The sequence below is a fragment of the Salvelinus sp. IW2-2015 genome, linkage group LG33 (genome assembly GCF_002910315.2).
Source record: "Salvelinus sp. IW2-2015 linkage group LG33, ASM291031v2, whole genome shotgun sequence".
Classification (NCBI taxonomy): Eukaryota; Metazoa; Chordata; class Actinopteri; order Salmoniformes; family Salmonidae; genus Salvelinus; species Salvelinus sp. IW2-2015.
Window position 1 is genome coordinate 2,520,080 of NC_036872.1, and position 15,650 is coordinate 2,535,729.

At 44.3% G+C, this 15,650-nt stretch overlaps 1 protein-coding gene across 1 annotated transcript; it reads left to right on the plus strand.

Moving 5' to 3' along the window:
• The first annotated feature begins 244 nt into the window (after positions 1-244).
• On the plus strand, positions 245-10,500 carry LOC111957722 (tetraspanin-36). Its single transcript, XM_023978678.2, has 7 exons — positions 245-407; positions 3,581-3,772; positions 4,187-4,261; positions 4,409-4,504; positions 5,557-5,706; positions 7,672-7,755; positions 8,053-10,500. Exons 1-7 carry the CDS (start codon positions 348-350, stop codon positions 8,128-8,130), a joined length of 735 nt encoding a protein of 244 aa, XP_023834446.1. The 5' UTR covers positions 245-347; the 3' UTR covers positions 8,131-10,500.
• Positions 10,501-15,650: the final 5,150 nt, after the last annotated feature.

The following is a 15,650-nucleotide window of genomic DNA, read 5'->3' on the forward strand; positions in this document are numbered from 1 at the left end:
ATGTTTGATTTTAGATGATCAAAATGAAATGAATGCAAATAACTACAGTTCATATAAAATACAACTGACTGAAATTACTGTCTTTTGACCATTTAGATCAGCTCTAAAAAAGATCTGATGTGATAAAATACCAATTAGTGTAAAAAATGAATAGAATTGTCTGAACGTAGCCATGGAGCAATACAATTGTAAAGGTTCGGCATTAGGACCCCTACATGAACTGTGCGCGGTATGCTCTTCTACAAGCATGTGATCATGTGTCAGCAAGTCACTCATGCTCAAAGCAGTCAGAACCCCCTTAAAATCAGAACAGAGACCAGCTGAAAGGCTCCCACCACCATAACAACATGGATTGCGGAATTATTACATCGAAAATAGTCGTTTTGCTTCTAAGTTTAATATTTTGGGTAAGTGTTTGGTCGACTTTCTGTTGCTCCTTTGATTTCTGTGTTCTTTCCACTGCTCTAAATTGCAACATTACTTCCTCTATGGTGAGCAGTTTTTGGTGAAACGAAACCACTGGTTGTGCAATGGACATGGGTAGGTTGTTGATTGTTATGGCCTGTACGGTATCTAATATCGATTTCAAATCGTGATAAATAATGTGCATGACTTATTGAACATTACCAACAGGTTAGAGGAAGGAATTATTATTGGTTTGTATTTATGCTTACATTTCAACATCTCCTTATTCGCAGTATACTCATCTCAAACGTCTCTGAAGTGGGCCTACTTCCAGGTGCATATCAACACAGCCTGGTCTCATAGACGAGATATAGTAAACGTAAACCTAGAATTCATAACATATGATCTGTTTTGCAAATTCGTAGCATATTGTACCTTTTGCAAATGTGTAACATAATACGAATTGTAATTCAGGAAGTCATACGAAATGGGTGATGGACATTCCCAAATTAATACATACCAAACCAAACCTAACATTTCATACTAAATGTAGTACAGAATATTACGAAATCCTCTGAGATGAGGTTGATCGACAATGCACATAAAAGTGACACCAACCACACCACATTTGTCAATTGGAGATTAAGCCAGGGACGGACTAGCTAGGCGAGTTCTGGCAAATGTCAGATGAGCAGGTCTATCTTTAGCCAAGTGGGCCTGTCTAAATTGTTTCTGTTATTTTAATGCAGAATTACCATTTCTGGGCCGGTATGGGGGCCCCAACGGTAAAAAATGGGCCTATGTGTTAAAAAATGTCCGGGATGTTTTCCGGTCCTTGTCCATCCCCTTTTCAAGGGACAACCCCTCCCCCCAGACCATGTTGAGTAACTTGTATATTCCTACTTTATGACTGCTGCCTTTTCCTGTAAATGGTTCTCTCTCTTATGCGAGATGTTAGGTTGCAGCATGGCATAGCTTCCTAGGTGGCGAACTCTCTCTAGTTGACAAACACATTTTAAATGAGGAGGAACAACCCTGTCTGTGTGTATTCACCAGGGAAAATAAACAGGTCTGCTTGTGTATCAGTGGTCAAAGCCACAGATATTTTCTCTCCCTCTCTGAACATATGCTCTGTTGTTCAAATCTAATTCTATACCATTTCTAAATCAAGCAATGCAGCCAGTACAGGAGGTAATCTGGTTGAATGTTAGATGTTGACAATTATTTTAATTTTTTTAACAAGAAATCAAATCAAATCAAATTTTATTAGTCACATACACATGGTTAGCAGATGTTAATGCGAGTGTAGCGAAATGCTTGTGCTTCTAGTTCCGACAATGCAGTAATAACCAACAAGTAATCTAACCTAACAATTCCACAACTACTACCTTATACACACACACGTGTAAAGGGATAAAGAATATGTACATAAAGATATATGAATGAGTGGTGGTACAGAACGGCATGGCAAGATGCAGTAGATGGTATAGAGTACGGTATATACATATGAGATGAGTACTGTAGGGTATGTAAACATAAAGTGGCATAGTTTAAAGTGGCTAGTGGTACATGTATTACATAAAGATGGCAAGATGCAGTAGATGATATAGAGTACAGTATATACATATGAGATGGGTAATGTAGGGTATGTAAACATTATATTAAGTGGCATTGTTTAAAGTGGCTAGTGGTACATTTTTACATAATTTCCATCAATTCCCATTTTTAAGTGGCTGGAGTTGAGTCAGTATGTTGGCAGCGGCCGCTAAATGTTAGTGGTGGCTGTTTAACAGTCTGATGGCCTTGAGATAGAAGCTGTTTTTCAGTCTCTCGGTCCCTGCTTTGATGCACCTGTACTGACCTCGCCTTCTGGATGATAGCGGGGTGAACAGGCAGTGGCTTGGGTGGTTGTTGTCCTTGATGATCTTTATGGCCTTCCTGTGACATCGGGTGGTGTAGGTGTCCTGGAGGGCAGGTAGTTTGCCCCCGGTGATGCGTTCTGCAGACCTCACTACCCTCTGGAGAGCCTTACGGTTGTGGGCGGAGCAGTTGCCGTACCAGGCGGTGATACAGCCCGACAGGATGCTCTCGATTGTGCATCTGTAGAAGTTTGAGTGCTTTTGGTGACAAGCCGAATTTCTTCAGCCTCCTGAGGTTGAAGAGGCGCTGCTGCGCCTTCTTCACGACGCTGTCTGTGTGGGTGGACCAATTCAGTTTGTCCGTGATGTGTACACCGAGGAACTTAAAACTTTCCACCTTCTCCACTACTGACCCGTCGATGTGGATAGGGGGGTGCTCCCTCTGCTGTTTCCTGAAGTCCACAATCATCTCCTTTGTTTTGTTGACGTTGAGTGTGAGGTTATTTTCCTGACACCACACTCCGAGGGCCCCCAAATCGAAACCTACAGTCTGTTTGTGGTTCTTTTGAATTTTTTCACTCATCTGGGGCACATGTTCCTGGAAGGATTAGGAGGGGGTGGTGGAGTGTGTGCATTCTACTCGGGGTGGGCTGGTGGTGGATCTCAGGACTGAGGACTCATTGGGAGAGAAAACGGGTCATGTGCCCTGGAGCTTTGAATCTAAAGGAGTATTAGGCAATGAGCAGCTCACCACCTGATCACTACAATTTGGAGACAGTAGTCAGGTGAACAAAACCAAAGCATGGATTCCTGTCTTACCTTGTCCTGAGACTGCTTACAGGGTAAGGAAACCAATATGTGATGTGGATGAAGTATTCATTTAAACTCTGAATAAACCTCCAGTGGGTTTGAGAGAAAGGAAGGTAAAGAGAACTGCTCAAGGCAGTCACCAAGGGCATTCTGAATCCTTTGTTTTTGACAAATCTATCTCTTTAGATACCTTGTGCAATAACCAGGTATTAAATGGTTTTAGAGAGATGACTTCTATATGACCTGAGAGTTGACTATATACACTGCAATTCGCAGGACAGTACTGCAGCTGTACGAGTTGGCCTCACCTATGCTAAGTCCCAATTTTCCACCCGTCCCCTGAAGAGTGTACTTTCATACTTTGTGAAATGGATTTAACAATGGTGGAAGCTCCCATCAGCCAAGGCTTACACCAATCCTATGCTTTTAAATCCATGATGGGGAGTGTGCAACACGGCCTTGATTAGCGGTATAAAGTGCTCATGTTGTTGTGTTCTTCACTCTAGGCTGCGGGGGGTTTCCTTGTCTATGTAGGCTCTTATATGATCAAGAGCTACAGCCACTTTGACAACTTCCTGCAGGATAAGTACACGTTCATCCCGGCAGGCATCATCATACCTGTGGGAGTGGTGATGATCATCATCGGGACTGTGGGCTGCTACGCCACCCTGAGAGAATCCAAAGTGGGCCTTAGCTTTGTGAGTATAAGCCTCAGACGCCTTGGTGGTGGGTGAAAGGAGAGACTGGTGGTGCCGCCAGCCAGGTCTTTCGTAATAACGTGTGTGTGTGTGTGTGTGTGTGTGTCCCAAATGGCACCCTATGTCCTACATATGGAATAGGGTGCCATTTGGGAGGCGCGCACTGCAGAGTTGGGGTCAATTCTATTACGATTGCGGTCAACTCAGGACGTACACTGTAATTCCAGGTCTCTTCGATGCTTTTCAATTCATTTTTTTGTAATTGTAATTGTGTTTACTTTTGGAATTGAAATAGAATTGACCCCAACCCTGATACATTGTACGCTCTGAGGATCTTTGTGTTTAAGTCCTGCTGCTGCGCCCCTTGTTCTCGTTCTCCTTGCTGATTTTTATCGTCTCTCCCTCTCCGTCCAGTTCCTGCTGGTTATCCTGGCCATCTTTGCAGCAGAGGTCGCTGCTCTAGTGTATGGGTTCATCTACCAAAGAAGGGTGCGTGAATTCCACATTTGTCTTACAGGTTACAATAGACGAATACACTACGTATTCAATTTGTGTAGGTGTATTACATGTGTAGTAGAGTATCAGTGCAATATTTGAATAGACATAGATTTAGTTTTGTATACCTCATCTTTACAGATAAAGGGGGACTTGGAGCGGTCAATGAGTGACACCTTCATGAAGTACAATGGTGAGAACTCTGACACCCAGGCTGTGGATTACTTGCAGTCTCAGGTCAGTATCATGCCATCTCTGAACGAGCAGGGGGCTTACTAGGATTGAAACCCGAGATTCTCAATGTGCGACTACTCCCTGTAAATAGGCCGACCTCGTGGAGAAATTTGCCACTCTCCCGTTGATGGTGGTCTGGGTCTTTGTTGCGGGCGTTTACAAGAAGAAATCGCATGTTCAGTCTCTCGATTTTTAAACCTCTCTGGCGCTAGCAAGCACTGGTTGGCACCAATAATGTATACACTAGATTGCTGATGCTATCTATGTATTGGCTAATGAGAGGGTTTTGACGACACCGGTCAACCGTGTTGGTACTCCTCAGAAAGGGCAGTCCCCCATAGGTATAAGCAGGTTGGCATTTATTGAGATGACTCATGTACTGGAGGCAGCTCTCCAGAGTGGTCACTAGCTGGCAGAGCCACAGTCATAAAATCTGATTTTAACCTTAACCCTAAACTTAACCACACGGCTAATCCTAATGCCTTAACTTAAATTAAGATCAAAAAGTGAATTTTTACGATATAACCAATTCTGACTTTGCAGCTGGCCCATCTGTTCTGCATCCAGGGCAAGACTCATGACAATAAATGTCAACCCGGTAAAATTAGTACTCTCTAAAAATAAGGAAAATGCTTTAAAAATATATATACTGTATACTTGTGTTTTTAGCTCTCATAATATAATTAAAAATGATGCGTTAAGGTGCCTGTAATAGAATAAATGTGGCAAAAACGAATGTAGACATGAATAAAGGCATTTCTGTAGCTTTTTTACAATGGTGGAGGAGCACTAAAATGGAAGTTCAGTGGCTTTAAAACCGTGACTATTGTGTGTGTGTGTGTGTGTGTGTGTGTGTGTGTGTGTGTGTGTGTGTGTGTGTGTGTGTGTGTATATACTGTATAAATAATTGGCTTGCACAAAGATTACATGATACAGGAAACTAGGCTTTTGCCACCTTGGAGCTGGTTTAGGACCTATAAATAAGCCTACACGTGAACCACATTAAGTCGCTATGATATGAAACTACCAAGCATTCTTCCTCTCTCTGTATACAGTTGCAGTGCTGTGGAGTGCAGACCTACCTGAACTGGACCACCAACCCCTGGTTCAGCAGCACTAACAACGCTGTGCCCGTCTCCTGTTGTAAAGGGAACAACACTAAGTGTACAGGCAAACTGGACCATTTAGACCTGCTCAATACCCGGGTATGGATCAATTCAGTAAACGTCTAACTGATGCTACCTCTTAAGCTAACTAAACTCGCTGGGGAGACGTAGCCTTTAGGCAGAGATCTAGGATCAGTTTGCCCTCCCCATTAACCTTATTTTACTAAAATTAAAAGCATGACTGGCCTTTGATCCATTTTTGATAGTCTGTCTTATTCATATCAAATCAAATTGTATTTGTCACATGCGCCGAATACAACAGGTGTAGACCTTAAAGTGAAATGCTTACTTACAAGCCCTTAACCAACAATGCAGTTAAAAATTAAAAATACCTTTTAAAAAAAAAGTTATAAAAGTAACAAATAATTAAAGAGCAGCAGTAAAATAACAATAGCGAGGCTATATACAGGGGGTACCAGTACAGAGTCAATGTGCAGGGGCACTGGTGTCATGGTAATTGAGGTAATATGTACATGTAGGTAGTTATTAAAGTGACTATGCATAGATAATAACAGAGTAGCAGCAGTGTAAAAGGGGGGGGGGGGGCAATGCAAATAGTCTGGGTAGTCATTTGTTTAGATGTTCAGGAGTCTTATGGCTTGGGGGTAGAAGCTGTTTGGAAGCCTCTTGGACCTAGGCTTGGTGCTCCGGTACCTCTTGCCATGCGGTAGCAGAGAGAACAGTCTATGACTAGGGTGGCTGGAGTATTCAACAATTTTTCGGGCCTTCCTCTGACACCGCCTGGTATAGAGGTCCTGGATGGCAGGAAGCTTGGCCCCAGTGATGTACTGGGCCATACGCACTACCCTCTGTAGTGCCTTGCGGTCGGAGGCCAAGCAGTTGACATACCAGGCAGTGATGCAACCAGTCAGGATGCTTTCGATGGTGCAGCTGTAGAACCTTTTGAGGATCTGAGGACCCATGCCAAGTCTCCTGAGGGGGAATAGGTTTTGTCGTGCCCTCTTCACGACTGTCTTGGTGTGCTTGGACCATGTTAGTTTGTTGGTGATGTGGACACCAAGGAACTTGAAGCTCTCAACCTGCTCCACTACAGCCCCGTCCATGAGAATGGGGATGTGCTCAGTCCTCCTTTTCCTGTGATCCACAATAATTTCCTTAGTCTTGATCACATTGAGGGAGAGGTTGTTGTCCTGGCACCACATGGCCAGGTCTCTGACCTCCTCTCTATATGCTGTCTCGTCGTTGTTGGTGATCGGGCCTACCACTTGTGTCATTGGCAAACTTAATGATGGTTTTGGAATTGTGCCTGGCCTTGCAGTCATGAGTGAACAGGGAGTACAYGAGGGGACTGAGCACGCACCCCTCTGAGGGGCCCCCGTGTTGAGGATCAGTGTGGCGGATGTGTAGTTACCTCCCTTTACCACCTGGGGGCGGCCCGTCAGGAAGTCCAGGGTCCAGTTGCAGAGGGAGGTGTTTAGTCCCAGGGTCCTTAGCTTAGTGATGAGCTTTGAGGGCACTATGGTATCGAACGCTGAGCTGTAGTCAATGAACATCATTCTCACATAGGTGTTCCTTTTGTCCAGGTGGGAAAGGGCAGTGTGGAGTGCAATAGAGATTGCATCATCTGGATCTGTTAGGGTGTTATGCAAATTGGAGTGGGTCTAGGGTTCCTGGGATAATGGTGTTGATGTGAGCCATGACCAGCCTGTCAAAGCGCCTCGTGTGTGCTACGAGTCGATTGTCATTTAGGCAGGTTACCTTACTGTTCTTGGGCACAGGGACTAGGGTGGTCTGCTTGGAACATGTTGGTATTAGACTCTGACAGGGAGAGATTGAAAATGTCAGTGAAGACACTTGCCAGCTGGTCAGCGCATGCTCAAAGTATGTCTAGTAATTCATCTGGCCCTGCGGCCTTGTGAATGTTGACCTGTTTAAAGGTCTTACTCACATCGGCTGCGGAGAGCGTGATCATTCCTACCATTTTTTTGTATTTATATTTGTTAGTCCTTACTCTGACTTGAAATTGTGTGTGTGTCACTCTAGGGTTGTGAGGGTTTGCTGGAGCTGCTCCTTCAGGATGTGATGAGTTATGCCATGCTGGTCATCCTTGGATTTGCCAACCTCAAGGTACTGTACCTGGTTGTCCTCTGACTTAACATTTCATTTATTATGTCGCATTTCCAAAATCAGACTTTGCACTGGTGTTTGGCCTAAAGCTGCATGCTTTTGTGTTTCCACCTCTGAGGCCAGGCACAACCCCCCCCCCCCCCCCCCCCTTTCCACCCCCCCCTTATTGGGCTGTGAATTTCTTGGGGCCAGAATGGGGATAGTGGGACTTTTCTGAGATGTGTGAACTTACTTTAATCTTTGGTGCCAGACAATTTACTCTGTACTGAATTTTACTGCATTTCTTTGTCCTTTCAGATTTTCGGGACGGTCAGTGTGTGCGTGATCACATGTAAAGTTGGCAGGCGACGTGGCTACCAGTCCCTGGATGCCTGATCCTGTTGGCTTGAAGGATACTTCTGAGGCTTGTCTTGCGCTATCTCCTGACTCCTCTCCCCTTTCTCCAGCACTGAGACTATAGAGCCTTAGGACTTATGTTCCCCACTCCAAGATTTTAGCATCCTTTCAGGAACATTCTTACAGTTTTCATTCAGCTTTCCTAGGTAGTTGTCTGCCCACCGAACGTTGGGGAAACCACTGTCAACATTTGAAGCGTTGGAAACCACAAGATGCCATGTTTTTCTTTTTAAGATAGTGTTGCAAATAGGAATTACCACTCAAACTTTTAAACAATGGAAGTTGGTTTTGTAATTTCCTGCTGTGCATACTGAAAAAAATAAGAAAGGGTTTGCTCAGTGACATATCAGTATATGGGGTACACTCTATTTTAAAGAGGCAATCTGGGACTCAAACGATAACAAAGTGGCTAACCCCGCAATTATTTTGGTAAACAGCTGATGGATGGTGCTGGAGAAATGTAACCATTCTCAAATTCATAGACGGGATCTATGGATACAAAGACTTACCATATATTAGATCAAAATTAATGTTTTCCTTTTTTTCAAAGTGGTACAGTGTTTCTTTTCTTCTCACAATTACATTGTTTACAAACAATGCAGTAAAAAGGCTTATATTTTGGGTTCTGATGGGGTAAGACAGTTTAACTAAATTCATGAGGCTTTTAAGTAATATTTTTCAATAACCAATTGCTATATATCATAAATTTATTGACCAAAAAAAGTATGTGCCACTCCCAGATTGCCCCTTTTTTTTAAGGATTGAAATGTTATGTTGAAACGGCCAAGGACTTTTTAAGACTTCAACACATCAGGGTAGTAGGCTCTGTTTAATCAAGACTGGATTGTTTAGGATATACAGTATTACGTTACGAAAGGACTGTCAAGATTATTTGGGGAAATTATTTGATAAAACTAAGGGACAGTTTGAAATGTACTAGAGGGTGGGGTGGTGTCATAAAGAAAATGCACCCCCCTCCCCAAAGTAAAAAATATTTTCAAATGACCTTCCTCTTGTACTGTAAAAAAAACATTGCACACTCTCCCCACTCAGAGTTAACTCAAAATAATGTTTATGACCACAAATAACTGTAGTGACCCTGTGTTTATATGCGTGGATATTGACGTTGCCACTTCAGCATGCTTTTGTGGCACTGTCTGCCACACAGGGCTACGGGCCTTGAAGGTTGAGTGTTTGTCGACCGCCACGGACTAGCTCCCTGCCTGTTTCATTAGGGTTTACACTATGATCCGCGTCGGCTGCAGACAACGATCAACAAGAGGAATCAGATTTTTTTTACATTTTGATGCCATATTTCTCATTATATAAAATATATGGAATGAATTTTCCACTGACAGGTTTCTGTGCCAATGCACCACGCAACCAATAAACAAAGCGTTCCGACTTCGGGCGTTTCAGTATCATGGTTTGCATTTTCAACACCACAATAAATACTGTCAATCTCGACAACCAGAAAACAAATCCCTCCCTACCTTGTAGGCCTATGGAGTGTCAAGCCAAGTTTTTGATAATCTCAGAATGTCATTAAACATTTTGGTGTTTTGTAACATGTCTCTTTCCATTCATCAATTGGCTGTTGCACATTTTGGATTAATTGATTTTATTTGGCAGTAAAAAAGGGACCCGGGTTGCACAATAAAGTCAGGGACTTATTTCCAATGTGGTCCCTATTTTTACATAACTACATATACACTTACATAGATGCAGGCAAAAGGTTATACTTTTCACACATTAGCCAGCTTTTGACATAATTTCTTTAGAAGTGTTTATGGTTGGTATGGCTTTGAGTTGCTGTGGTCGTTTGTTCCACTCAATAACGCCGTTATATAAAAATGTGTTCTTACCAGATAGACTTTTATATTTCAAACAATGAATATTAGAGTGTCCGGCTCTGGTATTATGCTGGTGGACATCTCTAACAAATGAAAAATGTGGTACCTGGGGGCAGAGTCTGTGCTAATTCTGTGGTCCAGACCAAGTAGGATTAATCCCCCCCAAAATAATCACAGATAGCCAGCCTGCTTAAAATGCTTGACCTCCAGATGAGTATGAAGCGGGGGGAGTTTAAGTACAATTCTTACAAGGTTGTTTGACACTGGACTAGTGCACTTGCCAGAGTCTAGGGTGTCAATTCCTTCAAATTGGGGAAAGATTTTCATGCGAATATTCTAAAATCTGCATTAAAAAAATGTGCATTTTCCCATCAGAGTTGTTTTTCTATCTAATTGACTTGTTGCCGATAAGTCTTTGCGTAAATACGTAGTGCACATAAAAAATAAATGTTTTGTTTAAATTCCCATGTACCGAAATAAAAAACGACAAGTTAAATGGGTTTCCATCGCATGTTTAACTCTAGGCCTTGTTTTGTCACAATTCTTTTGCATAGGTATAGCGAATGTGTCTACTCTGGTATCGCAGATACATTCAGGGTATAGCCTACATGATTATTATGGACGAAAGTGTGGGAATTGTTATTTGTCAAATGGCAGTCAAGCATCGATCATCATATTGTCACCAGAGAAAGACCTTTGATATTTATTGGAAAGGAGCATCAAACTCATCACCTTGCACTTTCACCACCCTGTGAGGTTCATCATTTATTTAAGCAGTAGCCTCATAAACGCCATGCTTTCCTGAGTCGTACTGGGAGACCACACAACATATTATCATGTGACTACAAGTTTACTTCAATATGACGGTTATTATATCAGTATTTGCGCATAAGAGTTTCTACCGCCATTTCTCGCATAATACATTTTACACACACAAGCAGATCCCACCTTGTTCAGTGAATTTTATTTTGTCTACATTTTTATCCAACATTTTTACTTGCATAAAAAGGTTGGATGAAAACCTGGTTAATGTTGAGGATGCTGGAATTATATTTTCCTACAGGAGACTTTCGAAGCAGCCTAATCAGATTCGAGCATTGTGACTGGTTGTGTTTATGCCACATATAAAAGGTAATACATTTTAAAAGACAAATATTTTGACTATAATGAATCTTTGGGTTCTAGGTGAGCGAGGAATAGCCGCATTAAGCTTGCGTTAAGCTTTCCTGAATAACTGGGCCTGCCAGGAGCATATGAAACATTCAAGTCTCAGGGCCTTTTGCACTGTTATTCAAAAGAACATTTCCACTGCAGCCTACAGTTTAATTTTGTACTCACCTGAAAACAATAATGCAATTATTCATTGCATTGTAGTGTTGTAGGCTAGTCTAGGTAGGATACTTGTATTGTCCCTAAACAATATCAATAGGGGAGCTTTCTGAGATCCGTGTCTTATGTCTTTCCTGATCTTTCATGTGCAATGATGCAGCTGGCCTCTTATGTGTGGTATGGATCCACCTACCACTATTGCCACTGAATGGTGGCTAGAGGGCAGGATAGACAGTTAGACTAACTATATTGGCCTGTGGTATAGTAAAAGTTAGCGCCTGGAAAAGCGTAGGGAAGTACCAAAACAGATGAGGAAATTTGGCTAGGATGGAAGAAATTGTATAGACTAGTAAGACCTGCAAAATAGTGAATGTAAACCATGGAAAAAATGCACTGTGCCCAAATTCTGAGAAGTTGTAGGCATTGAGCGTAGTGGTTATCTCTTGGTTAGGAACTTTTTTTTTTTAAAGATGTTTGTAAATGCACAAGATAGCATATTAATATTTGACAGGAATTCCAATTCTAATTGGAGTATATGCACTGAACAAAAATATAAATGCAAGATGTAAAGTGTTGTTCCCATGTTTCATGTTCTGAAATAAAAGGTCCCAGAAATGTTCCATAAGAACAAATCGGCCTCACAACCGCAGACCACGTGTAACCACGCCAGCCCAGGATCTCCACATCCGGCTTCTTCACCTGCGGGATCATCTAAGACCAGCCACCCGGACAGCTGATGAAACAGGAGCATTGCTGTCTGCAATAAAGCCTTTTTGTTGGGGAAAAAATATTCTGATTGGCTGGGCATGGATGCCCTCCCAGAAATTGCAACAAGGGGGGTTTGGAAAAGTGTTTTCCTCAACATTTACATCCAGAAGTAGAGGTGTGGAAAATCTTGTGAAAAATAACCTACCACTTAAGGTGTTGAAATGTGTGATAGATTAATTTGGTCATTTTGTTATAATTAAAGCTACTTTACAAAGGCAAAACATTTCCATAATGAATATTTACTTCCTCCCTGTCCACCCCCCTGATTTCCTCACTAAGGTATCTCTAGACTTCTCAGAATTGAACTCAGATAATGCTGTGGTTGGAGGAGATTTTAATTATTTATCAATGATTCAGTATCTCTCCCTTTGAAAGGCTTCCTAAGGCAAGTGCCTTGGGAGATCCAGCTGTTAAGGGAGCTCCCAAATGAAGTAAGGCCTGGCCATTTTGTTTGTTTTTACACATGCCAGCACCCACACACAACCCACCTGTTAATGAATATTTGTTAGTGGTTGATACTCTGTTTGATTTATTGTGTGGGTTCTTTTTATTTTGGTTTTAGAATACTGAACACAAATGACATTTTCAGAAGTTTCTATTTTCAGAGTTTTGGGTGCACACATGTAAATTCTCTTGATTAGAAAAAATGTACTGAACAACCCAATGTAAACCTGATACACAAAATATTTGAAATATCTTTAAGTAATGTCTGAGGTACAGGCAAACAAACACTCACTTAATAGGGCTGACTGACCTCTGACCTCTGTTCTGACTTCCTGGTGAGGCCTGATCACTCTCACTAGAAAGACTGGAGACATTGGGTGAGATTTAAATGGGCTATGTAAACACTAATAATTAGAAGAAGTTAATCAAGAGTCCCCCTGTGTGATTCGGACCATGAAGAAGGACAGAGAGAGAGTGCTGCCCCTGAATGAGGGACACCTCATCACCACCCCAGATGTGGAAATGCGATACCGCAGGAAGGAAACGGCTTGTTTGGAGAACACACATTTCTCAGCCTTGACATACAGGTCATGCTCCAGCAGTCGCCCAAGTACCTTGCGCACCAGAGACACATGCGCGGCGCGTGTGGCGGAATAGATCAGGATATCAGGATATCTGACGCCTGGAGCATTCTTCAACCCATACGGCATGACGAGGTACTCATAATGGCCAGATGTGGTACTAAACGCGGTCTTCCACTCATCTCCCTCCCGGATACGCACCAAGTTATACGCGCTCCAGAGATCCAGTTTTGTGAAAAAGCGRGCTCRYTGAAATGATTCCACCGCKYTAGCYATGAGAGGTAGCGGGTAACTYAACCCCACTGTGATGYAATTTAGACCTCTATAYTCAATGCACGGACGCAGACCTCCCTCCTTCTTCTTCACAAAAAAGAAGCTCGAGGAGACGGGTGACGTGGAGGGCCGAATGTACCCCTGTCCCAGAGATTCAGTGACATATGTCTCCATAGCCACTGTCTCCTCCTGTGACAGTGGGTACACGTGACTCCTGGGAAGTGCTGCGTTTACCTGGAGGTTTATCGCGCAATCCCCTCGTCGATGAGGTGGTAATTAGGTCGCCCTCTTTTTACAGAAGGCGATAGCCAAATCGGCATATTCTGAGGGAATGCGCACAGTGGAAACCTGGTCTGGACTCTCCACCGTCGTTGCACCGATGGAAACTCCTATACACCTACCTGAACACTCCTCTGACCACCCCTTTAGAGCCCCCTGTTTCCATGAAATCCTAGGATTGTGACTAGCCAACCAGGGAATCCCCAGCACCACTGGAAACGCAGGCGAAACAATAAGGAAGAGACTAATCCGATTCTTATGACCCCCCTGCGTTACCATGTCCAGTGGAACCGTGGCCTCCCTGACCAGCTCTGACCGTTCGGCTATCTAGGGAGTGCAAGGGGAAGGGTTGGCCTATCGGCACCAGTGGAATCCCTAAACTAAGAGCGAGTCCACGATCCATAAAGTTCCCAGCTGCACCTTATGCTGGAAAGAGGGGAAAAACTCAGGAAAAGAGATTAGTATGAACATATGACCAACAGGGAGCTCTGGGTGAGTCTGGTGCGGACTCACCTGGGTTGTCCGAGAAGTGCTCTGCCTGCCCTCTCGACTCCCAGACGAGCTCCTCCAGCACCGATCGGCAGTGTGCCCTCTCCGCCCACAACTGGTGCAGGAGGAGCCTCCTCCTCCGGTTCCCCTAGATGCGGCCCCCCCTAACTCCATGGGTGTTGGAGCGGGAGGGCTGGGGGGTGGAACAAACAGGACCCGCTCTGGACGCCCGCGGGCAGCTAGCAGGTTGTCCAGTCAGATCGACATGTCTATGAGCTCGTCCAGGGTGAGGGTGGCGTCCCGACAAGCTAGCTCCCTGCGGACGTCCTCCCGGAGGCTACACCGGTAGTGGTCCATCAGGGCCCTGTCGTTCACCCGCCGCTCGGCCCTCTGGCGGGTGGTCGAACACGGCCCGGAACTGGCGGGTGAACTCAGTGGCCCTGTTGGACCACTACCGGTGTAGCCTCCTTAGTGGTCCCTTGCGGAGTCTGGACTCTCCCAGACCTCGTTGGCCAACTCCAGGGCTCTACCCGTCAGACAGGAGACAAGGACGCTCACACTCTCCTCTCCAGAAGGAGTCGGGCGAACAGTAGCCAGGTACAGCTTTAGCTGGAGCAAGAATCCCTTGCACCCGGCAGCCGATCCATCGTACTCTCTCGGGGGCGCGAGCCGAAGAGCGCTAGGTCCGGACGCTGTGGGAGAAGTAGGTAGCACAGGCGGAGGAGGAGCTGGAGACGAGGTAGGGATGCCACTCCTCTCCCATCGGTCCATTCTCTCCATCATCTGGTCCATCGCCGTCCCAATTCGGTGTAGTGATGGAGGACACGCTCTTCCATAGATGGGAGAGGGGGCGCAGCTGCTCCTGCTGACTCCATGCTTTTGGTGCGGGCTTCTGTCACGTTAGCTAGGAGTGGTGGGTGTGGAGTCAGGCGCAGAGAGCAGAGGTTCCAGAAAGGACGTATTTATTCCAAAAATGGTCAAGCCAAAAACAACAGGCACAAATTACCACAAAACGGGACACCAAACAATCCGTAATGGAACAAAACACAAACCTCCACAGACAGAAAATAAAATAAGCCTGCACAAAAGCAGGCGGGCCTTAAATAGCCCCGAATTAACCACAAACAAGGTACAGGTGAAAACAATAAAGACAAAACCAACAGAAAAGGGAAAAATAATCGGTGGCAGCTAGTAGACCGGTGACGACGACCGCCGAGCGCCGCCCGAACAGGGAGAGCAGCCACCTTCGGTGGAAGTCGTGACAGCTCCCTAGTATCTCCGAAGAACAGGGGTCTCTCCTAATGCCCCCATTACCAAGGAAGAGATAATGTTTGCAATTAAGAATCTGCAAAATGGTAGGGCCCCAGGACCAGATGGGTTTTGTAGTGAGTTCTATAAGGAGTTTCATGGCCTGATCCTTGAGCCATTACCTGATATGTTTAACCACTCATTTTCAAATGACCGCCTCCCTCAAAGCTGAGGG